Source organism: Monomorium pharaonis, chromosome 4, assembly GCF_013373865.1.
Source record: "Monomorium pharaonis isolate MP-MQ-018 chromosome 4, ASM1337386v2, whole genome shotgun sequence".
Classification (NCBI taxonomy): Eukaryota; Metazoa; Arthropoda; class Insecta; order Hymenoptera; family Formicidae; genus Monomorium; species Monomorium pharaonis.
The window spans coordinates 31346634-31372013 of NC_050470.1; the positions used below are offsets into that span (position 1 = coordinate 31346634).

At 32.4% G+C, this 25380-nt stretch overlaps 4 protein-coding genes and 1 pseudogene across 4 annotated transcripts; 3 read left to right on the forward strand and 2 right to left on the reverse strand.

Moving 5' to 3' along the window:
- Positions 1 to 65: 65 nt before the first annotated feature.
- Positions 66 to 11763, forward strand: LOC105828888. The gene is made up of 4 exons (XM_036286274.1): positions 66 to 901; positions 1138 to 1197; positions 1538 to 1776; positions 9428 to 11763. The coding sequence occupies exons 1-4, from the start codon at positions 532 to 534 to the stop codon at positions 10373 to 10375; spliced, it is 1617 nt and encodes a 538-aa protein (XP_036142167.1). The 5' UTR covers positions 66 to 531; the 3' UTR covers positions 10376 to 11763.
- On the reverse strand, positions 2789 to 7934 carry LOC114254001 (annotated as a pseudogene).
- LOC118645237 lies at positions 11444 to 15737 on the reverse strand. The gene is made up of 2 exons (XM_036285931.1): positions 12594 to 15737; positions 11444 to 12011 (listed from the first exon to the last, which is right to left on the reverse strand). Exons 1-2 carry the CDS (start codon positions 12868 to 12870, stop codon positions 11824 to 11826), a joined length of 465 nt encoding a protein of 154 aa, XP_036141824.1. The 5' UTR covers positions 12871 to 15737; the 3' UTR covers positions 11444 to 11823.
- A 1485-nt stretch (positions 15738 to 17222) lies between these two features.
- LOC105828934 lies at positions 17223 to 20774 on the forward strand. Its single transcript, XM_012667518.3, has 2 exons — positions 17223 to 18098; positions 19326 to 20774. Exons 1-2 carry the CDS (start codon positions 17912 to 17914, stop codon positions 19631 to 19633), a joined length of 495 nt encoding a protein of 164 aa, XP_012522972.1. The 5' UTR covers positions 17223 to 17911; the 3' UTR covers positions 19634 to 20774.
- A 2120-nt stretch (positions 20775 to 22894) lies between these two features.
- Positions 22895 to 25222, forward strand: LOC118645302. The gene is made up of 3 exons (XM_036286135.1): positions 22895 to 23108; positions 23831 to 24019; positions 24672 to 25222. Exons 1-3 carry the CDS (start codon positions 22895 to 22897, stop codon positions 25049 to 25051), a joined length of 783 nt encoding a protein of 260 aa, XP_036142028.1. The 3' UTR covers positions 25052 to 25222.
- The last annotated feature ends 158 nt before the right edge of the window (positions 25223 to 25380 follow it).

Consider the following 25380-nt stretch of genomic DNA (forward strand, 5'->3'; position numbering starts at 1 on the left):
CTGTAACACGTAAAGTTAGTCATGCATGCAAATTGATAGATAAATCTACAACTGTTTCTGTTTCTTGATGCAGAGGTTTGCACTTATAATCGTGTCTGGGTGGAGAATATCGTCTGTTTTACCTGCATTCCACTCTTGATGCGTTGTTATTAACGACGATTGGCGCGGCGGAGTTTTAAGGTTCGTTTGACAAGGGGGTCAGAGGGATACTTACTTACGGGGCTGTACGACATTGTTTTGGTTGAGGGGTCTTTCCTTCCGTTGTATGGAGTTAAACAGCGCGTGGATCAAGTACGGGCGCGTATACCAAGAATCTTAATGCGTTGGTAGGAGAGGCTAATGGGTGCACACTTATATAAGTCACAATGCAACCAGATTCTAACGAGTAGTCTGCGGGATTTATCGAGCTGACCAGCAAAGAAGACGTAAAACGTAACAAAGGAGAAGCTAATGGTTATTGTGTTGGAGACAGTTGGGAGATATCTAAAAAAGGAGAATCAACGAATCGCGTAGATTGTAGAACAGTTTACGATGGAAAAACGACGTGTATTAATTTGGCTTCTACATTTCCTTCATCTCGCGGTGTTTTGTAATTTAGTGACTGCCAAAAGTGAATATACAAGTCTGTTTGAACGGTGCGCCAACGAAAAGAACACCTTTGATTGTTTTAAACGGCGTGCCTTAGAGATCCTCGACTCGGCGATTCAAGATGATTCTGTATATAAAGTCAATGACTATATTTCAATTACCAAAGATCCGGCATCTACCGCCAGAAGTCACAGCTCAATGACAGCTGATAATGGCACGGAACTAAGTCTCGATGAGAAATTGGATAACAAGTTTTATGAGTATTTAACATCGAGAAGTGTGAAACTGACAATACCAGGCAACGCTTTTGAAGGTAATAGTATTTTAATCCAAACAACATTTTATTAAACTGTGTTATTAAAAATCTGTTTTACACATTTTTTAAAATAAAATTAACGTAGTCTAAATTATAATCTAAAATATTTTATAATTAAAGATTGTTAAAAAAAACATGATTTGTTGCAATAAAGTTTCGGCAAAAAAATGTTTTTTTACAAGAGAAAGGAAAAAAAGGATTTAACAATACTCAAATATTTGTAATATTTGCAGGGAGAAAAAAGAAGAATAAAGGTTTCGGATACATAATAATAGCAGGTGCCGTACTAGCAGGTAAGATATTGTTAAAACATTGATGTTGTAAAAACAGATTTCATAAATAATTTTAAAATCAAAATTGAGAAATATATATTAATCAAAAGTTCAATTAACTTAATAAAATTTTTTCAAATTACTATTAAACTATATTTTTAAATGTCACAAATATAATAACAAATATAATAACAAATATAATAATAAATACAATAACTAAAACCTATTTTATTATACAGTAAATGATTCTTATCTTATTTTGCGGTGAAATAAGTAAAAGATTTAAATATAAAATTAATTAGTAAAAAAAGAATTGATTTTTTTTCAATCTTGCTTACGGATACATCAATTATTTGTTTAGGCATGATGGCGCAACTAGCTTATGGAAAAATTGCTTTCATTGCTGGTACGGCTTTGCTGACAGCGAAAATGGCTTTAGTTTTAAGTGCGATAGTTGGGTTGAAGAAACTCGTATCTAGTGGGGGAGGTGGTCATGAAGTAATCTATGCGACAGCATCGGAACATCATGGAGGTGGTGGCGGCGGATTTGGCGGTGGATACGGTGGCTGGCAACGTGCAATGGAAGTTGTTCCTCCAACCTGAATCACATTTGACATGTATCACGAATTCGAAAGTTTTATGATTTAGTTACCGCATATAATAAATACATCTTTTTTTGATGTATCCAGTAATAAAAACGTATTTATATTTTTTTTACTTTATTATTTAATTTATTTATTATTTAAATATTTAATTAATAAAAACAGATTAATGAACAATTATTTCTTCTTTTGATCTGAACAAATGTGTTATTCCACAAAGATTAAACAATATATAATATGATTATTTTATTTAATATTTTGTCTTAAATTTTTCTTAGACTTCAATTTGAGAATTTTACTTCCTATTTATTAATTTATTGATTTACATTAATTAGAATTGTAAAATTAAGATGTGACATTTTTGTATTTAAGAAATATTAAATATTTATTTAATTTATTACTACATTGTTTGATTTATACCTAACTTTATATATTTTGTAAATAAATATAAAATACTACAATAAAATAAATTTATTTTAATTTTACATGTAAAAAGCGCCAGTTATAGTCTTAATGCTTTATTTATAAACTTTTAAATGCATTTTTAATTATACAAAAAACTACGCCCCGAACACAATCAAACTTGAAATCGCAATCATAAACTAAAATTAGAAATAATATCACAAAATTAAATTGATTTTACTAATAATTACAGGTGTTTAAAACATTTACTAATTTCATATAAAGGTTATTGATATACAAATAATTACACAAAAAATTAAGATACGTAAAAAATAAGTTAAAGAAATAAATTTAAACTGATGAAATAATTACATATTGTGTATTAGATTTTATTATAATACATCTGTATATAAAGATTTATAAAATGCTATTATATAATTTTAAATTAACACAAATAAATTTTCTATAACAAGATATTGCTTAAATTAAAGCCATTTCTTTCGTTAAATGTATATTTATAAAGTATATGTTATTTATCATTAAATTGGTATCTTTTGGTGCTTTTTTTTAAATACTAAATTTTTTCATGAAACGATAAGTTTTATAAATGCTTTGGTTCTCGTACATTTATATATAAGTAGCTTTATAAATAATTTTATTTGTTGGTTGTGTCAATTCTTTAATACTTAAAATCTATTTATATTATAATATAAGTTGCCGTCGCTTTCGATGTTCGTAAACATAATCATTACGATTGTAATCATTACGATCATCATTGTAATCACTACTACGATGATCGTAATCAACGCTTGAGCTATGAGTTTGTATATAGCTGGTATGTGGATGTTTCACTATTTCATAAGAAACTTTTTCAGAATCTGAAAAAAATTTATTAAATCATTAATTAATTTAAATTAATTATCTAATTTTACATCACAAAATCTGCATTACTTTACATAAGAGCTAATATTTCAAGTTTCTATGATCAAAAAGGTTAAAAATTGAAAGAACGTGTTTTAAAATAGTTATTTGTACAACAAATGCGGCGAGTTGGCTAATTGCCCGTAAGTGTGGGAAATGGATGTACGAGTCCAAGACGAGTACGTTTACCCGCACGTGTGGGCAATAGCCGATTCGCACGTATCGCACACAATATATTTTTGTTACCCGTGTGTTAAAATGTTAGTCCTTGAGTAAATTAATAGATAAAAAAAAGACCACTTTTGGCGCATAAGTAACGAAAACAATTATATAGATGCATTATGAGACGTATTATATTGTTTAAAAAAGTTAAAACATATATTATAAATTTTAAAGAACAAAATAATACAATTAAAGAAAATTTATTTTAAATTGATAAATTTTACAATTTTTAAAATAAACAATAATAATTTTTAAACTATTTTTACAATATTTACTTTCAATAGTTAATATAAGAAATTATTTTCAATTTTTCTATGTCTCATCTTTTCACCACTTTTCTCTTTAAATTTTTTAATTTAATTAATTGTAACTGTTATTAAGAAATAATTATTTGTGCGCACCTTTTATTAATCTTTTATTAATAGAAACTTGAATTTTAAATATAAAAGAATTAAATAACAATTTTTTATAATTTGAGTTACCTACCACGTACCATTCTTTTTTACAAGTGCTGCAATGGCAATTGCTAAAGCTATTTTTCCAAGCAATATTGCTTTTCCTGCAAGAGCTGCAACACCGTGTAATAGTCCATAAAGCAGTGCTGCTTTCAAAGCAGCGAACATGTAAATTATTATACTGCCTTTTCCTTTTTTATTTTTTTTCCGTGCAGAAACTAAAATTTAAAATCAATAAATTAGTTAATCTAATATATATTATTTAGTTTAAGTTGAAAATTTAATTTATGTCAAATTAATCATATAATATAAAAAAAACAGAGTTTCTGATATTTATTTTGAATAAACGTTATACGTGCTAACAAACATTTCTATCTTTATCTTTCTCTTTTCTCTTGCATCCATATTGTTATATCTACACTAAAAGAAAAAAATACTGGATTCAAATAAATATTTTTTTCAATAGTACTAATAACATATTTTATAAAAAATCAATAATATTTATTAAAAACAAGTAATACTTTCTATAATTTAAAAAATATTACTTGTTTGAAATAAATATTATTGATTTTCTATAAAATATTTTCTATTCAAAGAAATATTTATTTAAATCCAGCATTTTTTTTCTCTCAGTGTAAAAGCATTCTTACTAAAAAATATAAAAAGATATTATTGATGTTAAATAAAAAAGTATTATAATAAATAAAAAAAAACTTAACATTTGTGTGTGTGTGTGTGTGTGTGTGTGTGTGTGTGTGTGTGTGTGTGTGTGTGTGTGTGTGTGTGTGTGTGCGCTTGCCTAATTGCTAATTATAAAGTTCTAAATGTTGCAAAGTATAAAGTTATTAAAACTTTAATAACTCTATAGTTGACATTTAAGTTAATATAAAAACTTGTTTTATTTTTTTTTTGTTAATAAAATATTTTTATGTTTAAGCATTAAGTATCAAATTGCAAGATTCTAAAAGTGATATGCAACAGGTAAAAGTATTTTACGTATGTTTTACAAAAGAAAAAATATAAAATAATTTTATTTGATTTAAAATACTTAAATTACTAAAAAAAAAACTATATCACGTGAATATGTTTTCTTTAGTTATGTTGTATTATACATATATAGTCTATATTCAAACAGTTAAGAAAAATTCTCACCTTCACCCACATCATTGGTATCATCTAGGAGTTTTTGTCGGGCTCTCCTACTTGTTTGCGTTTGATTTTCGTTATTTGATGAAGGAGTATTGGCCGACTCATTGGTTCTACATGTGGAGATATCACCTTCATTGCCGGCACACTCGATTGTTTTCGAAGGTTTCAGCAAACGTTTTTTATTCACGGGCTCGCAAGAACAAATGGCGATGCAACCGCCTAATACAAGAAGCGCGAAGTGCCGCCAAAGCATGTTCGATCAGAACTGACGCTTTGTGAAGATCGTCATATTTATAGGCTCTAGCAATTAGTAATAATGGCGGAGTAAACTGGTATTACGACATACAGAGCGTGAATGCATCTATGGTAAAATGCATCATGCGCTTAAAATTATTCCAACCGGTGCTATAGAACCGTATGTTTCTGCACGCACATGATGGCGTACATATCCACAGTACCGTACTTACTACAATGTTAAATAGAGTGCATGAAGCGTAGTGAGAAGATAAATCTCAGCGACGCGTATCACAACATTTTCGATCTATCCGATGTACGGAACAACGTATTTGTGCAGATATATAATGGAAGTCAACCTGCATATTCCATCAGATTTTCACACAGTAAGATAGATTGATATAAAAAAGAGAGAGGGTGGGAAAAATAGTAAAGTAAAAGAAAAAATAGGAAGAAAACATAAAGAAAATAAAATGATGAAGTTTCAAATTGATTGAAATCGAAGGTCAGGCATCAACGAATATGTTGGCCAGAGAAGATATTTTTATGCAAGTTGTTAGTAAATTTTTTTACGTACATGTAAGGTTACAGACCAGTAATTTGTGAGAAAGGTAATCCATTTAATATCAAATAGACCGATAATAGAAACGTTGTTGAAGAAAGTAGAAAGTGATGTGAAACATATGATTAATTTACGTGTTATCCCTAACTAGTGTTTCATTTACCGTACATACTCATTTTCTATTCTGCCGCGTTGGATCGTTTTCCTTGTCAAACGTTCAAGATTCATCAATTGTTTCCATTATTTGTTCTTTGTTATTAATGATTATATAATATATATTATTATTGTGTAATTTGGAGATTTTCTTCAATACAACAAATTAAAAATTATTTAAAACTGGATTAAGTTTCTTATTATTGAATATAATGATATTACATACACACAATAAATTCTTCTATGTTACATACATATCAATATTTTAATCTAAAATAAATTAAACTAAATTATTATCATCTTGGATATTACTCTCAGTTACACGCGTATATATAAAGTGACAGTAAAAATCTTTATATTATAGAAGAAGAGAACTGTACTGATTTTATTACTTACATCACAGTTGCCATTAAAAAGTTACTAAAAATGCTCAAGCAAAATTAAGATGATAAATAAACAGATTGTCTTGTAAATAAAAAAGCTTGCTTTTCACTTATTACAGCTCCCACGATCCTTGCACGCCGGAAAGTGGAGAATAAGGCCTAAAAAGCATGATCTTTTTCTTCGACGAGTGTTTTGTATGCCACTGGGCCAATCGAGCATCCTCGATTCACTAGGTAGAGTATGCAGAGGGTTACAGCCTCTGAAGGTTACCGGCTATACGCATCCCAAGATGGCACAAAGAATGCAGCTCCCGCACTTTAGTGTCTAACCAACGTCTGAAATTCCTCGTATATCCCCGGCGTTAATGTAAGATGTAATTCAAAGAGCCATTATTCTTTCTAAAATATTTTGTAGTGTTGTTTTATAAATCCTGTTATGTCTGCTATGTAAATTTGATGTTTCTGCATACTGCTTTTTTACTCGATTCTACTCATCACGAGCAATTATGCTTGATTATTGAACAATTTTTTATATATATGTATATACATATGTGTGTGTGTGTGTGTGTGTGTGTGTGTATGTTACTTTAGTATTTATAAATCAATGGTAAAGTCTATTGAAGTATAAATTCTTTCGTTTTATTACTAAACTGTAAATTAAATTTAACGCTTTCGCGAACGAACATGATACAGTAATGAGTTAAATCAAAACCCTCCGCATGCGAATCGGCAGAACCACCTGTTGCTGATCGTTGACCTGAATCTAATAACAGGCAGAAACGTCCTGTTCTTGTCTAAAATATCTCTCGAGGAAATCACTCATGACGGTTTAACCTATTGCCTCACTTTTATTATTCCGGAAATCTGTGCGTTCCGCACCATAACTGATCTTCCGTATATCGTAGGCAAAACTTTTACGCGTTAGACTTTTTCGAACTATCCATTTTTCCACACTAGTGGTAGGTTTAAATCACAACGTTCAATGGTAAATGGATAGCCTATTTCAATTTTCAATTTTGTTTGCGAAGAATAGTATTATTATGACCCAATGATGCCTTGGAAAGTATTCTTTCGGCAAACTTCCGCGAATTAGTCGTTGAAGGATGAATGGGGATAATTCATGCGACGTCATTAAGATAAATGTCTCGGATGAAACGACCTACTTCTCTACTTTTGCGAACAATCGAAAGTCCGCCGCTTTTGTGATTTGGGACCTGAGCGGTATCAGATAACGAATAATAATTGAGCCCAACCGCACTGTGCGTAGGCTCATCGCCGCGGAATCCATTTCTCGCACCGTTCGTGAGAATATAACTGCGCGCTCAGAATGTAGCACGGGCCTTAATACAGTTAAACACTGTCTGTGTAGGCCCGTGGCACTGACTATGGGATAATCGCGAAGTAGGTAACAGTATGGAGGATGCATCGTTGGCTGTTGTCGCATTAGAGATGCGCTAACCTCGATCGAGTGTGTCGAGGATGCGCTGTGCGCTCAGCTTCACGCACCTAACAAACCGTGATACAAGAAGAAAACAGAATACGTTTGATAGTTTTGTGTTGTGGGTCTGCGCACGTTATTAATTCTTTTAAAGCTAAGCGCTGTAATATCTCGTACATATAAAGGGCGTAGATACTTTTTTTTATTTTCACACGTAGATCACGATAATTTTTTAATAAAAATTAAAGGGTTTTGATCTTATTGTTAAAAAATCCAGGATTATAATAATGATTATTTTAGAAAAAATATAGTTTTTATTAAATTTCAAAATCTTGTTTTGTGCTTTATTGTATAAAAGAGTTATATGTCTATTGACAGATATAAATTGGTAAAAAAATATTTAATAACAAATGCATTAATGTAATCAGTACAGTCGGAGTGCATATGCATGTCAAAGCATTGGCAGTAATTGAGTAAATTAGCTAATTATACGCCATAAGGCTGTGAATCCATGTTCGTAATGTTCATTCATTTACTGGTAATCTCCATTTCATAGCTATCGTATCAAAAATGAACGACAGCTGGTTTATATATGACGTGTGTTGAGGGATGTGCAATACGTAATCAAAGCGCAAATTGTACAAAGTGTGACGTGCAGTTATAAGTTATACTGTTACGCAATAAAGCAATACCACACATAACTCGTAATCTCGAAGCACGTTATTGTTTTGTTCGTCTCGCTTTATGTATTTCAGTGTCAATAAATCTGGAACGAAATGAAATCTCTTCTTTAACAGCATGTTGCTAAGAAACAGAACAAAAATAATTTTAGTTGTACATTTACTCTTTTCTCTATCTATTTACGCGATTTATACTTGTTTCCAAGAATTATAATCGCGTGTAATGAAAAAAAAAAGATAAAAAAGATGGAGCAACACTGCAATTTTTGTTATATTTTACATAAATCCAAAATATTATTGCGCCCCTAGGAAACACGACAAGATGAGAATGATACACCGAAATTCAGGGAAAGTAGATCATCCGTGTCGATAATTCTCGCTCATTCCGCGCCGCAGGAAAATCGTAGGAAGGTCACAGGCTGTCCGTAACCTGGAACCAGTTTCTAGCATCCTCACGTTATAGCAGGGGTCAGCGAGATCACGGTGCCAGATACTCTGCCAATGCAGTCCACGGCGCTCCCCTCTGATCTCATCTCAACACAGGCCTTTCCTTTCCTCCCGCACAAGATGCGAATCATGATGGGGCCGCACACTAACGTGACGCGGAAGATGCACACATAGTACTTCCAGGTACGTAACCGCCGCGCCGCGGCGAAATTTAATGAACGAATCGCGTGGCGGCCGTTGAACAGCAGCGTCTCGATCTCAAGACGCGAGTGGGTCTCTGTGTCAGGAAGGGTCACATGTTCTTAGCGCGCTACCACCATGAGAATTTTTACCTCGGCCCCGTCCCGCCGCGATGGCAGCTGTCTAGCGAGCTGAAAGAGAAAGAGGAGGATGCAAGGACGAGAGGGGTTCGCGACGGAGAGAAGATAGAAGAGGATTATCCACTCATACAAGCGAGGTCGTGTCGTCACATGCACCAGCATATCCGTCCGTTTATACGAGAGAGATACCTCACCCCCTTCGTGAAGGATGGCATCTAGGAGGATGGCTCCTCGCTGGTATATATCTGCCCGGAGACTTGGTCCTGATGCCAGTTCTCTCTAGTCGAGGATCATCCAGCTCGTGGGTGCGCGCAACTTTTCGTATCTCCGACTAGTCACTTCGAATTTCGAGTCGCGTGTCTCTCGCGTGATTTCGAGGATACGAGGTGTCTGTGATTTAGTCCCAAATTGCCCAATCAAGCATTCGCGAGTTGGAAAGCCATCCGGATCCAAAATGTCGGCGATTATATCGATTATATCCAAGTGCGTGCTGCTCTTGTTAATCTGCAGTGCAACTATTCACGCCGATGAGGACGATGGATTCCTCGAGCGAGGATACCGTGCACTTTATCGTGTCTACGAGGAATGCGAGCATCGCAATATGGCCGTGTCGCCGTGTTTGAAGAAGAAGGCGATCGCCTTCTTCGAAAGACTCGGTCGTATACAGACTTTACCAATCAGCGAAAATCTCGAGCTGATCAAAGTCGCGTCCTCGACAGACAATAGTTCGAAAAACAACTTCTCCGACTTGGAGAAGACTTTGGCTAGAACCAACGGAGGGGCCATGGACGAAATACTTAACGACATTCTGTTCGAGCGTATAGCCACGCTAATGAACAGTTTCAACGTGCAGATAAGCTTACCAAAGACAAGTTCCAGCGAATTGAAACGAAGTATCGAGGAAGGTCGTGGAAAGATGAAGAAGATGATGGGCATGATGATGATGGGAATGGCGATGAAACTCGCCGCGTTAGTTCCCATTGCCATGGGCGTGCTTTTCCTTTTGGCCGGCAAGGCACTGATCATCAGCAAGATCGCTTTGGTTCTGTCGCTGATCATCGGCCTGAAGAAGCTATTGAGCCAAAAGCAGGGTGGTCATGATCATGGTGGCTGGCAGCAAGGAGGTGGATGGGACAGAAGTCTGAAGGGAGTTGTAGGCGCACCTGTATTGACGGAAGCCGATCGCGAGTACGCTCACACCTTAGCTTACAGCGCGCGGCTGAAGCATTAAACAACTCACGGAAGAAAAGCAATGGGAAATCTTCAGGTATTGGGAGGAAGCAACGCCTGTATCCAAAGGAGCAGATAATACGCGAGTTCAGAGACAGTTCGAGATATCGAAATCTATAGATTCGCCTACTTATGTCTTAAGGAAAATTTTATCATTCATAAAATCTCATATTCACGAGTACTGCATAAATTGTGAAGAAAAAAAGTGTAAAAACGGAATGTATCAGTGATGTAATGTCGGAATAACAAAATGTGAAAAAAATGTAAAAGTTTTAGAGATATTAAAAGTAAAAAAGAAGATTTAAATGAACGATCTGTCTCATTCGTGTAAATATATACAAGTCTGATCGCTTTTTGAATGATCATTGGTATGGTAATCATATCGTAATTTTTTATCTTTTAAAAATTAACAGTTTTATAAATGACACAGCTATTTGATGCGATGATATAATAGAAAAGTTTTATTATACATGGTGCGAAAAAGAAGCTATTTCGCATCTCTTGACATTTTTTTTGTAAAGTAAGAAAGAATTCAAACCGCAGCTGGAATGTAAATAACTGTGTCAAAAAGATATAAAACAAAAGAACTTGCAACGACAAGTGTTTGCATTTCATCTGTCAGCTGTCTTAGCAAATCTGAAATAATAGCGAGACTGTAATCTTGACGCACGCGAATTTCTAACGGTGCTGATTTCAAGTTTCTTGTCGGCAATCAAAACGTGATCAATTTCGAGATCGAGCGAAAAGATAACAGACTTTATTCTTTGATTAGCCGAATTTGCAGTCGTTTCTCAGTACACTTGCGATTATTTATATTATTTATTTGTAGTACCGCACTAAGGTAGGCGGCAAAATATGTTTATTTTAGATTTATAACCTTAGAGAGAGTTTGGAATGTGTAGCTTGCGACAAGTACTTACACAAATATCAATTTATGTTACTAAAACGTGTGTTCAGTAGAGTAAGCGTGACGACTAAAACACTTGAGTATTAAAATGTAGCAAATAGGAAATACTAATTCCATCTGTCAACGTTTATTGTAATAATTAACTCATATAGGTATATTACATTTTAAGAAACGTAACATTTATTTCGTAATGATCGTAATACATGCGGATGATTTCGCGTAGCGTTTTTCACTTGTGGTCTCTAAGAAAAAGTAATTTGACTAATTTCATTATTTATAAACACACACTTGACGACGCGACGCATTCTACAAGATGTATACGAGATGTATACGTTTGACTCCGAGAAGCGATTATAAATTCGGCCTCAAGTGTTACTTTGTGAACACAGGCGTTCAATACTTTCTCAAAGATAACGACGATTAGTTATACAAGTTTAATTTGATTGTAAATTATTACGAAATAAAGTCGTATGTCATTCTCACTTTTTATTTTGTATTCTTGGTGCGCTCCTTCCAAAGCTCCTGTATATTTGATTTTGTTATCAATGTATCTTCAGTCCAAGAACGGCAGCGAATAAAGCGAAGAAAAATCCCGCAAGTAACGTCGTTCCCTTGAGAAGAATCAAACCTCCGAGTATCGTTGGTATTAAAGCAACAAATTTAAGTTTGTACGCCATCAATAACGCCAACATAGTTTTGCCAGCCTTTCGTTTCTTTCGCCGCGCTTCATCTGAAAATCATCATGAATAAAACAATTAAAACTTTGGACGTACTTCCGCGTTTTAAACTTGTTAAATCAGGAAAATATCAAATTACTTAATATTTATTATTTAACTTTACGTTAACTTTACAAATTACATAATTCCATATATGAGAATAATTTCATGTATGTTACAAGATTACATAGATTACGTAATTAATACGCAAATGAAATACTGTTGTTAATGTGATTATTGAAAACTCTTGAAAAACGCCTACGTATTAAGATAACTTACAATCAAGAAATAAATAAATGCTTATTGATACCATTGGGTAGCGTTTCAGTATTAAAAATATAAAATTCTAAAAGTACTAAAAAATAAATATTTAAAAAATGTATTGTATTTCAATAATAAAATTTCGATTTAATAAGAAGAATCATTATAGTATTAAAGAAAAAGACTGTTGTATAACGGTATTGGTAATCATACTTTATCAAGACGACAATTCATTCTTAATACTTGTTACTTTTTGCGTCAATGTTTTATAGCTCTTGCTTTACGAGACAAAAAACATCTCTGCCATTAAATATTATAACTTGCTTTTAATTTACCTCGTTCCTTCACTTCAATCTTTGAATGTGGACTATAGATGTCTTCGTCAATTGAACGATCGATCTCAGCTACCTCGCTGGCGTTGCGATCATTGACCGAAGAAATAGAACTCTCAGATGTGACATTATCATACGTGTACCTGAGGATCTTTTTGTCGGAAGTGACGGCTCTCTCTTCCCTCTGCCATTTCTCTAGCACCGATCTCGAATGCTCAGTCGCACGGCTGACGCAATTCAAGGTCAGCAGAATTGCGACCAGGTTAACTCTCAACAGCATCTTTTCTCACGTTCATGAAGAACAGGCTCTCGCTGGAAATCCACTGGTGATATCTGCACGTGGTTTTGTCTACGATCTCACTCTTTCGCCTGTTCCTATTTCACCCTATTTAATCGTCAAGACGTCATCGCGCACTGACGGTTTTCCTAGGTCACGGAGTATTCGACGAACGTTTTCTCAAATCGCAAGAACATCCGAGTGTATGCCGGGGCGAGCACTCTCTTTGTCCAGAGTCGACGACGGGTAACGAAAGATGAACGCTGCGACTGTCACGACATATCTCTTCGTTCGTGTTTGTATCCTTTTAATTCGTTCCGTACGCTGAATTTTGGAGTCGTTTACCTTTACAGGGAAACGACATATAGGAAATCAACTAAGTATGGACAGTATAGGAAGAAGGAATGAACGGTGCAGCGAGCAACCGCGAACTAACGCGATCCACCGTTGATCCGCCACTCGACGACAAACTAACCGGACGCCGCGGATACCACGCCGGGCACGCTTCAGTTGCCGGGAAAATCGGCAGTCCGTGTAAAATGAGCTCCGACCGGTGAGCCAGCGATATATACGCTCGCGGTAAACACTATGATCCAAATTGTCAGTGCCGATATATGTGTCACGTTATATCGCAGAAACGGTATGTACGATGCACGGACTCGGTCGTTGTAGATAAGAAGAACGCTCCTGCGGGTGTTCTCGTCGTTCAAGAGAAAGGGAGTGGAGGTCTTCACGCGAATGAGCGCGTTATAACGCCTCTATAGGGGCGGAAATGGTCCGGCTGAATACGATGCGTTGACGTCGTTTTGCGATTCTTTTTCAGTTACGCCATGCAGACATTCGGGCCGAAGAGAACTCGATGAATAGTCTTCATGTTCTTCATGGTAACGCTCCATGTCTTGCGTCGTCGCGTAAGATCGAGATTTCATTTACCTCGAACGTTCTTATCTCGAGGAAAATCGATTTATAAATGTTTGATCCAATTTTTGAATCTCTCTGATCAAGTACTGATATACACTTTCGTATCAATAACTTTTTATGCTTTTATGCTAGATTCGATGATTTTATACTTATATGTTGTTTGTTTCATAAACTGTTCGTCACGAATTGTTCGCAATGTTAAACATTTTAAAGAACAATTGTCGTCTCCTTTGTTTAGTTGAAGCTTATTTCAAAATTAGATAAAGAACACAAAATTTACTTGTTTTGTTCACTGTTAAATATTTGTAAATTGAAATAAATCGCCGTTACTTGAATTAGTCTAGCTTTATATCTGGAACTGAAATGACATCCGGTAAATCCTGCGAAAAATCGTGTTATTGTTTTACTTCACTCCCTTCGACTCGCTTTTCAATTCTGTTACGCCACTTTTAGATTATCGATTGAATTTCTCGCTGGAGTATCATCCTGCTCTCATAACAGAGCATCGCAAACTGTATTACATCTTACAATCTGCTGCATATTTATCTGAAGTACTCAAAGCGTGTGGTTCCGCTCAAGTGCACAATAGAATATTGCACATTGCTGTAACCAGCGACGTAAATGAGCGTCTTATTTACCTGTAGGATAAGAAATTAGAAATCTGCGTGTATACGCGTAGAAATCTGCGTGAAAAGATTGACCGATCGTAGATGATCTCAATGGGATCTCTTTTTTTTTTAGTTACGCCCAGCAGACATGCTGGTTGCTAATAACCCACGGCAGTTTTAAATGATCCTTACAATCTGCTAATATTTTCTTCTTGTTGTGTTTAATGTACCAATTTACGTATGTAGGTATATGGGTCCGAAAATATTTATAAACACTGTACTTTTGCTGTTACTTTCCACTTGTAATGTCTTGAGATAGATATGATATAAAGATATTACACTATTTTGACATAATAAGGACAGCAGTGTTGTCTAACTAGTTTAATATGTTCTATTGCTTTCTTGTATTCTTTCAATAACAGAAATCAAATAAAGAAATATTTCCTTATTACACAACCACACTGAGGTACAAATAAAACAGAGACTTTAGTCCGTTATTTATCGAGAAGAATGTGATGTGACAAATTGTACGACAGATTGACATTAAAATTTACATGAAAGATGATAGAGTAAAATTATATAATACGTACAGAAAAAAGATAATTATTAAAGTATTTAATATTTAACAAAGTGTAAAAAAATGTGGTGAAATTATGACAACTTGGCACAATTAATACGAAGTATTCAAAACATGTGTTGAATGATTGCGGATGAGATTGATGAGACAAAGCATAATACAGCACAAGGTGTTATCATTTTATTGAGTGATTAATAGCTTGAATGTTTCCAACATCCGATTATCCGATTCTTATCTGTCCTGGAAAATCACGAGTCACATGCACCACATCGAATAAACTGATACTTAACAGTCATTATCACGTATGTACTCTCTCCGTGACTTTCTTCATTCTCAGACATTACATCGAGCCAGTTTCACGAGTAATAAACCTGTATATTTATTATCGTCGGAAACTTGCACGCACTGATTACGCACTGGTATCAAAATTGTCTTTTTGGATACATTATTTCTAATTCGTGTCGCTAATAAAAGATATTACCCGCGCATTATAATATTTGTCGCTATTGAAATCATCAGACTGATTATATGACGATATGTTATAGTAACGCATTAGTCGAGTTTCTCGTGTATGAAGTCGGCAACCCACATATTGGTACAGTAGTTTTATTCATATGCCACTTGGGTAAATCATTTCAGAATTTTGGAAAGAAGAGGTAAAAAATAATTTGCTTGTTTCACGAACCTGAAAACCAAATAAAATTTGTCGTTATACGAATGAAAATATCAAAAGTCAAAACAAAAAAACAATATTAGTTTTGCTATTGATTTCTAATTAATACAAAAATTTCTAATAATTTTGATTAAATGTGTGAGATTATTATGATACTATTTTTATTCTTATCGCAGAATAAATGCTTATAATTATTACTGTTAACTTTTGTAATTAATGAAATATCATATTTATCATTAGTGAGCCGAAAAAATTTTCAGCTATAGTAAGAATCAAAATTTGCAATAAGCTCTAATTATTATTATAAATTGATTGTACATAAAAATAATTCACTTCAATGGCATAAAAAAAAAATCATCAATAAAAATATAAAAGAAGCATATTTTCCGTATATAATTTATCTCATTTTTTAAGAAAAAAATTAATAAAATCATATTCAATAAAAAATTAAAAAATGTAATAGAAAGAATAAAATATATATAAATAAATAATAAATTTATTTTTTCTGTCGGATTTTTTTCATAATTTCTAAATCTAGGTGGAAATGTTTAAAATTAGGTCGTGATTCACATAAATTTGGGAAATCTTGATTTAATTCTTATGTTCTTGAGATATCAAAAAAATCGACAATTATCTTTATAATAAATAAAACAATTTTACTTAATATCGCATGATTACTGTATTAATTTTATGAGCATAATAAAGATTATTTGTAACAATTACTTCGTCAACGCATCGGTGGGTATCTATTATTATTCTTCTTGTTAACCAACAAAACACGGTCTTTCATTTGGACAAATAATAGGGAGCCTCTGGCCAATAAGGACGGCAATGTGTGGTCCACTTCAAGGCACGACACTGAACCAACTGGTCTGTTCCTATAGGTATAAACGTATAAGTATAAATGATAAAATAAATAATATAACGAGGTACAAAATAAATAAAAGGTTACAGATAAGTACAAGAGACAAGTTATTCAATTCAAACAGTGTTAAACAATTGCTTTTTTGATATAAAAAAAATACTATACTAATGTTAAACATAAGTTAATAATGAAATTTAATTTAATAACTAATTACGTTAGTTTGTTGGACGGACACGTTATTTTCAGAAAAATATTTTTTAATATCTATAATTATGTCCCATAAGTTCTTTACAACTATCGATTTGTCTGACATCCGTCTTTCATCAATACTTTCTTTTTTTCATGGATCGTATCTCGTCTCTAAATCTAGTAATATTATAAAACACGGTCAATCTTTACTGCTGCAATAATTTTCGACCTTACCTATCATATCGTACTCAAGCGTGTAACATCATTTTTGTTGTAATGCTAATAGAAAATACTTCTCTTGATGATGAGCATGGATATAAATCTTTTTTGTAGTCTTTACCTATTAATTGAAAAGTCAGTTTCTAAAGACAAGTACACTTTCTTCTATGGTTCTGATTAAGGTTTAATTTTATACACTACTCAATAGAGACATGATATATTGTTCAGTAATATAATTCGTCAAAATTTTTTAATATTAATTAATTATTAACATTATTAATATAATTTTATTAATATCACCTTAGTTTCTTTATAGTATAACATAATATTATAAAAATTTTATTATACAAAAATAGCTTCAAATACATTCTAATTTAATTAAATACTTATTATCATTACAATAATTGAAACAGGATCGAGATCTCTTTAATTACAGATTCGCTTTTGTAGTGGAACGACTTAATTCGCATTACTTCTGGTTTACTTTTCGCAGTATAAGCAGGCCGTAGGTCGCAGCAGCTGGAGCTCATCTTTATGCCACGACTATTCGAGTGTAAAACGAACTCAATTGATAATAGACGTACCACGTCCCATGACAAAGGACAGCAATGAAGAAGACGTTTGACGGAGAGAATGATCTACTTACTCGGGCCAAAATATTCCGGGGAAGATCCTTCGTTCTTGAGAGTGGTCGACGCGAATAGCGTCCAATGGTCGAGGTAGACTAGCTTAGGAGGTACGGGAGTGGACGTTGGATCCTTCGTCACGCATCAGTACCAAGTTAGATGAGTACTCTCCTCCTCTGAGCTTTTCGCGGTCCCACTATATAAACTAATAGCCCGGTCTAGCACGAATGTCAGTTAACATATTATTGGCCAAGAGATCGGTCGTGATTGCAAGATAAGCGGAGTTTTCGAGATAAAACGTGATTATAGAGTGTGTTATAAAAAAATATAAAAAAGGAATAAAAGAAGCATCTAGATGCTAACAAGATGTTACTGCTGTACATATTATTCTTTCTATCAGTGCTCGTCACAGCACAGGGATCACAATCAATGAACACACTGGATAGAGAGATACTGCGGAACGACTCTAAAAGCTCTTTAGATCGGATTGGTGAAAGCTTTTTGAACGGCATTGAAACACTTTTTCCAGTTTCGAAAGCGTATGCTGTAGAAGGTACTAACAATAATGATTATTTATAGCTAAATAGTTCAGGAAAATTGTATTTGTTTTTAAGTCTTTACATTAGTATTAAAAAAAATAAATTTAGTTTTTTCTATTTTCTCATTAGACAATAAAGTATAAAAATAATATATAAAATAAACAACCAAGAAAATGTAATCAAATAAAAAAAACTTTTAACAAAAAAATATTAATTATTTTTATATTTAAATAAGTAAATTTTTCGTATTATTTTGACATAATTGTAATTATTATTAATTTTTTAAATAAAATCAAAATATTTTAATGTATAATCTTTATATTACACATAAGCATAAAAATATTATGTTGAATCAATATACAAAAGGAGCATTAATATAAACGAAGTATGTATGACCTTAAAAAAAAGATTAATATTTTTATAACTTTTAATAGTTTACAATATTACTATAAACTAATAAATTTATATACTATACACTTTTAGTTGTATTATAATAGTAAATAAAAGACGTTAAATTATTGCAAAGCTTATAATTATTTATAATAATTTATGTCTTTATGGAATTTAGCACTACTTGAAAGTATTAATTATGCTTCTGTATACATTTTAAATTAAACATTTTTTTTACAATAACCACAAGTTTTTTACAACAAAATAATATATCTGAATAAAATGAGAGAATTGAGCAACAGATTAACGAGTTGGCAAATCTAGTGCGTCATTTTAAATTTTAGTCAAAAATTAGAATAATTCGCTGTAAAATAAAATTATGAGATCGCTTATTAATCAAACGTTGTTAAAGAAGCGTGTAATTGCACATGTTGTCCATTAAGCTATGATACTTTTGGGTTTACGGGCGCACGGAGTCTCTCGGTACAAAAACATAAGTGCTTTCTACTCCAGTTCATCTTTATTAACTTCCGTGACGATCGTATCTAATAAGGAAGGTATACTTCGATGAAGCTCGGTATGCACATCCTGGTTTTCGAGGGAGGCAAAATACTTATATAATATAGTATAACCTTTTAAATTGTCATGTGTAGTGATTAGTAGAACGTTGCGGGCAATGTAGTATACGTTACAATGAGTGAGGGAATAGGAATATGTTTATTTTCGTTAACTATGTTTTTAAATAAAGAATAAAAAATATGCGTAAATTTAAAGCATGAAACATGTTTATATATTTCTATTATTATTTCTTCTCTTTATTTTTTAAGTATCTTTTTCTTTATTAATTGCAGGGCGTAAAGATAAGAAATTAAAAAAATTGAATAAGTATGTTCTGCCTTTAATCATTGGATTTTTGCTGATAAAATCTATTTTATTGCCTATCACGTTAAAGGCATTGGCTATTCTAAGTGGAAAAGCTGTTGTGCTGAGTTTGATGAGTTTGATCCTGGCAGCTATAGTTGGATTAAAAAAGGTGGCCCAAAAGGACAGCGACTACGAACACAACAAGCATAGACGACAAGATGTATATGGTTTTATTGGTAATGTGCAAGAATTCGAACCTTATCGAATTTATAAAGAACGACGCAGAAAGAAGTAGTGAAAAGAAATTACATTAATGGACAATAAAATTATTTGTTTGTACTTCGATTATCTTTTTTCTTATAGTAATGTTTGTTGTAAGAAAATAATTTTTACTTTAACTTTAAATAATTTTGAAAAGAATTGTTAAGTATGTCAATGTATGTAAAGTTAAGAACTAAATGTAATTATTTGTAGCCTTTTTAATTTTTTCTTTGCTCTATTTATTTATTATTTTAAGTTTAGTTATAAGATTAAAATGTAAAATCAATCACTGTAAATATAATAAATTCAAAGAAGCATAATTTATATACCGTTGTCATATATAATATTGTAAAAGTTCCTTTCTTATTTGTATTAATATCAATAAAGAATTTTACCATAGAAATAATAAATAAGCTATGTGCTTGCGTTAATTGTGTTAAATGCGATAACTGACTGGTGAAAGTAATCAAAATTTATAAAATTCACAAACGGAAACATATAATTGCTGAAATTTATATAATTCAATTATATTTAATTTACTTTACATCTCGACAATAGCTCTACATCTCTTAATTACGATTGCAATGTTGTTAACAAAATTTTTTTTTAAAGTAATCTCAATGTATATATCTTGACTCATTTCACTAGCATGATGTAAGAAAGAGAGAAAGTTTCTTGATTCCGTGGGGAACTAGTTTGTAGATATCTATTTCTCTCTTCGTAACTATCAAAGTTAAATTATTCAGTTATGTATATAAATATGTTTTTAATAAAAATTTTTAATTGTTATAATTACAATAAGCTTATATAATCCTGTATAATAAAACATAAAAATAAAACATAAATTTTATTATTAAATCTGAAGAAATCAAGTATTATAACTATTACAAAAAATTTATTAAATGTAATATTTGTAAATAAAATAGGGAGTATTAACATAATCAATTGCACAACAAAAGATTGAGAGAAAGCAAGAAAAAGAATGTTCTTCACGTCATTCGTACAAACCGGAAAGAAATAAAGATAAGACCCTGGAATTGACCTGAATGTAAGTCATCGACCTTCGATTCTCTAAGTTTTATGAAATTTGAAATGTTTTTAAAGGGCTTTTATATTTTATTTTAATTTAATAATATAAATTATATTATTTTATCATATAAGTATAAAAATAAAGTTTTGCATATATACATATGCAAATATTGCACATAGGTATTATTTATGATTACCAGTATTATTATTACCAGATGCATTAATTAGTAATTTATTATACATTAGAAATAAGTAGAATTATTAAAATTCTGTGTTTTTCAAAAAACTTTATGTATTTTTTAAATAATGGTGATTTTTGTTATAAGAATTCCTGCGAAATATCATATTTGTAGGAGGAAGTAACCGATAATATTCGTAACCCAGAAAATAATCGTAAAATTATCTTCGTTTCTTACATGTCGGATACCGTTAAACGAAGATGACGAAGTTCCTGACGTATCTGTTAAATATTTAAACGGAGTCATGTGTGTGGAGTACAATGGAATACCTTTTGTGAATAAGTTATTTGTTACCCTCCCAAGTAACCAAAAAAGTAACATTGATGCCTTTATCCTTTATTGTTTTGTCATGTTACACCAATTTCTCTCATGTATAATTCTTAAGTATAAAATTAATGAAATTAATATATGATATCAAGACTTTTAAGAAAGAATATAAGCAATCTCTCATAAATTAATTATTTATTTTCTATTTTACTATTATACGTCAAAATTAAAAAAAAAAGATAATTTTATCTTCTACCCGTATATTTTAATACTTTAAACATTTAAAAATGAAATTTTTACAAAATAATGTAAATTCTTGTATATTAGAGTTAGGAGATTGTGATAAAATTAGAAAAAAATCTGTAATAATGGTTTATTACATACTTGCGCGAATATTGCTTATAAAGCGTCGAATTAGTTGAAAATAAAATATCAACTGTAACATATCTCTCCTGTTTTTTAAATAATAATTATATTTTACAGTACTTATTATGTTAACATCATAAAATAATTAGGTGGACACAGACATAATAAAAAAGAGTAAAACGTTTTATTAACTTTAGTTATATCAGAAAACCTGTCGGATACGTAATCTGTAGTTCATGTGTTACCGACGAACACGTGGCTGGGTCAAGGTAAGCAGCTTGGTGCACGTGGTTATGAAGAATGCACCGGTTTATTTCACAAAGGAAGCTGGGTTTTGATGCTTGAGTTAAAAAAAAAGATTTAAAATCAAATTAATATGTTAAAATTACCAATAATTACATATATGTGTGTTTATGTGTGTGTGTGTGTATATATATACGTATATATTAAGTTGTTTAAAAAGCTTTGTTTGTATTTAATATTTGTTTTCAATATTTTTAACCGTATTTAATATAATTTCTAAAATTATATATTCTGTGACATCTATGTGCCTGCTTTATTTACAACTCAAAGGAAAATTACTACTAGGAATTATCCACATTTAGCGTCACCTAAATGCACACGCACACGCTACTCGTAAGAAAAGAGTATATTCGCGACCGCGAAGCATGTGCAATCGTGAATGGCGGTGAGGTGCGAAATGTACGTCTGTCATCGCCGTTGTTGTTGGTTTTCTAAACAATCTGCTACGCGTGAAAAATAAACAGAAAGTGCCGTATGTCAAAATGTTATTAATCTTGCAGAAGAGAAAAAAAGGAAGTTGTATCTTAAGAAATAAAACTCACATAAATATAAAATATTTATTTTTAAGACTAATAAATAGTAAGATATGTCTAATGATAAAATAAGATGTTGTTACCAAAGTTAATACATTCCTCAGTGATTTCAAAGATTCTTCTATAGAAATAATCCTTGAATCTATAATGAGTATTACCTCCCCTACTGACCTAAATTCTGAGTGGTTACTGTGGTAAACGTAAACTTCTCTCGGTGACATTAGGGAGAGCGACTTCTAGGTCCGCCCAAGTGGTGACGCGTCTCTTCACGCAGTCGTTCGTTTGTTTAAAAATTATCGAAGAAAGTTTTCTGGGGAGGTGGCCTGCAATGATGAGTCGTTCGTCTCATCGTTCCTTGTCGTCATACACGTCTTCGTCATTCAGAGTGGGGATACCGAGGAGGGTCCTACATGGTGCACACCTATAAAGATTCAAGCGCTGCAGGGCCAGGTCACACTTTGTTCCGAAAATTTTCCGGAGAGTAGTTTGCTGCGTCTCTGGTCATTGCCTCTTGGTGTTCCGTTCCGCGACGACTTGACGAGTGATTAGACGAAGAAGATGAATAAATTGTTAGCACTGGTACTTCTTGCTGCTTATACCGCAGCAGGACCTACAAATGTTGCTGAGCGGCCGTCTCAGGATCTGAATTGTTTAGAGCAAGATAAGTTCTTCAGCTGTATCTTCGTAAAGACTGCTAGTGTTCTTAACAGAGCGGCTCGATCGAATGACATCGAGATTGCCGATGGCATAACTTTCGTACGAGTCACCCCGAGTAAGTTGTTGTGTGTTTGCATGATATAATTTTTAAATTTTAATCAGTTTAATCAACTGTATAATATTAACTTTAAATAAGATTAAATTTGCCTCTCTTTTATTAATATAATCTATAAATCTCTTGTAAACTAAAAAATCAATCGAAAATTGCACAAACTCGTTTTATGTTTAACGTTTTATTTTACAAAATTTGAAGAGTAATATGTAAAAAATATGGAGGCGAGTGTGTGGCGGGCGCACTAGCTACTTTGAAAGTCTTAAGTTCAATTCTGGGCAAAATTTTACACGCTCGTTCTCTTCTTCGATAGAATGGCAGGCCATTAAGAATATTCTATGCCTAGAAATGCCACTACCTTTGTCATTCGGAATCGTAGTTAAGCTGTAGATCTCGTTTAACCGTGTATGACGACGTGCGCACCACGGTGAAATGTAAAGAGAAGGCTCAGGTCCAATTTAGACTATAGTACCAAAGAAGAGAAAGATGTAGAAAGTGTAACCAATATGTTTATATATTACTATATATATATAAATTAATATAATTTAAAACATAAACCATTTTAAAAAATAGATTTGTTTTAAAGAAATTACCTATGTACGATACGCATAAAATTATATCCTTTTAATACTTCACTACAAATGCATAACTTAGATTCTCTCCATCAATTTCTAATTATGGCAAAAATTGATAATAGTTCTTTTTGTTTAATAAAATTGTTGCAGTGGAACGCATTGGCAAGAGTTTAGAGATCAACGAAGTGGAGATCATGAATGAACTACCTCGTGAGAGCACTGACAGAATGATGGAACTTTACAACATGTTGTATAATTCGGCTGTCTCTTTTATGAAGAGTCATAGTTTGAAAGTCAACATGCCCGAAGATTCGAATATTTCGCGCGCCCTGAATGAAGGTAAGTTTTATTCTTTCTTTTGTCTCTAAGTATTCCGCAGTTATGCAATCATTCATCTTTCCTTGATTATGTCTATTCGATTAACGTTACGGATTCGCGACGTCATGAGTATAAACGAATAAGCGTCTCAGCATGCCTTTCACCTTCGTGATATCTATATATACGACGTCACAGACCTGTTCCGGATAAACTCGTTCTTCAAGAAAAAATGATTCGCTTTCCTTCTCAATTGTTTTTTAAAAAGTTTGTGCAAATTGTAATTGTATTACTAAAATTAGATTATACACAAACACTTCAATCATATTTTTTCTAAAACATCATTTAAATGTATAATTAAATATATAAATAGTTAAATTAATATGTAAATACATATTAATTTACATACTTTTTACGTATCAAAAAGTTAAAGATTAAAGGTTAACATATCCAAAGATTTTAACAAATATAGTGTATCAAGTAATATCTCTATTACTATATTTATTTAATAGAAATAAAAGTTTCATCTTTTTCAATTTAAACAATTAAAAGTTAATTTGAGCTTATATATTGTTGAGCAAGTCATAATTATATTACGTTAATTATATCTTATGTCAATTATATACAAATTCAAAATCTACTACAAATTAATTTAATTCTTTTTTTTCATGATTAGGACGTGCCAAGATCAAGAAAATGGTTTTGCCACTAATTGCCGCAGCGGGTCTTAAGGTTTTCGCATTAGTACCAATCTTGCTCGGCGGCTTAGGTCTGCTGGTTTTGAAAGCTTTAGTTTTCGGCAAAATCGCCTTGATCATTGCCAGTATCATAGCATTCCAAAGACTATTCGGTGGCAGCAATGTGGCGAGTAGTTTTTTTAATAAGAATCCCGCATCTCTTTGGTACGACAACGCCGCCGCTGGAAATTGGGTCGCTAATGGATCCCCATTACAACACCAAGGATACAGGAGCTTCAACAGTGTTGATGAGAAAGTCGACGCCCACAATTTGGCATATTCCGCCCACGCACCGGCTGCTACTACCGATACGGATTAAACGAGACTTTTTACTCTCTTCATGTTGTTTGCCATGGGGTGACTTAGAGATACATGAAAGCCATATCCCGCGGAGTAAAGATCTCCTCGAGGCCATTGGACCCACCTATGATTTCTAGATTATAGTATTTATATGTATATGTCGTATGTAATTTATTAACTAAATAAATTATTCATTAATCGTATGTATTAAATAACTGGAACGTTTGTATTTAATAAATTGTTCATAAAAAAGTATCCTAGAGAGAAATATTTGTGGAATATTCTTTTCCTCCACTTTTTGCGATATTTAATTAACGCAAATTAAAATTAAATTTCTCATTTAGAGAA

Bases quoted from the DNA above. Each gene is read 5' to 3' on its own strand.
- LOC105828888 (XM_036286274.1), top strand. From the start codon at position 532: ATGGAAAAACGACGTGTATTAATTTGGCTTCTACATTTCCTTCATCTC. The intron at 1,198-1,537 runs GTAAGATATTGT...TTATTTGTTTAG, and splicing joins AGCAGGTGCCGTACTAGCAG to GCATGATGGCGCAACTAGCT. The intron at 1,777-9,427 runs TGAATCACATTT...AGTTCTCTCTAG, and splicing joins TGGAAGTTGTTCCTCCAACC to TCGAGGATCATCCAGCTCGT.
- LOC118645237 (XM_036285931.1), bottom strand. From the start codon at position 12,870: ATGCTGTTGAGAGTTAACCTGGTCGCAATTCTGCTGACCTTGAATTGC. The intron at 12,012-12,593 runs GTAAATTAAAAG...GATGATTTTCAG, and splicing joins GATTGAAGTGAAGGAACGAG to ATGAAGCGCGGCGAAAGAAA.
- LOC105828934 (XM_012667518.3), top strand. From the start codon at position 17,912: ATGTTACTGCTGTACATATTATTCTTTCTATCAGTGCTCGTCACAGCA. The intron at 18,099-19,325 runs GTACTAACAATA...TATTAATTGCAG, and splicing joins GAAAGCGTATGCTGTAGAAG to GGCGTAAAGATAAGAAATTA.
- LOC118645302 (XM_036286135.1), top strand. From the start codon at position 22,895: ATGAATAAATTGTTAGCACTGGTACTTCTTGCTGCTTATACCGCAGCA. The intron at 23,109-23,830 runs GTAAGTTGTTGT...AAATTGTTGCAG, and splicing joins TTTCGTACGAGTCACCCCGA to TGGAACGCATTGGCAAGAGT. The intron at 24,020-24,671 runs GTAAGTTTTATT...TTTCATGATTAG, and splicing joins TTCGCGCGCCCTGAATGAAG to GACGTGCCAAGATCAAGAAA.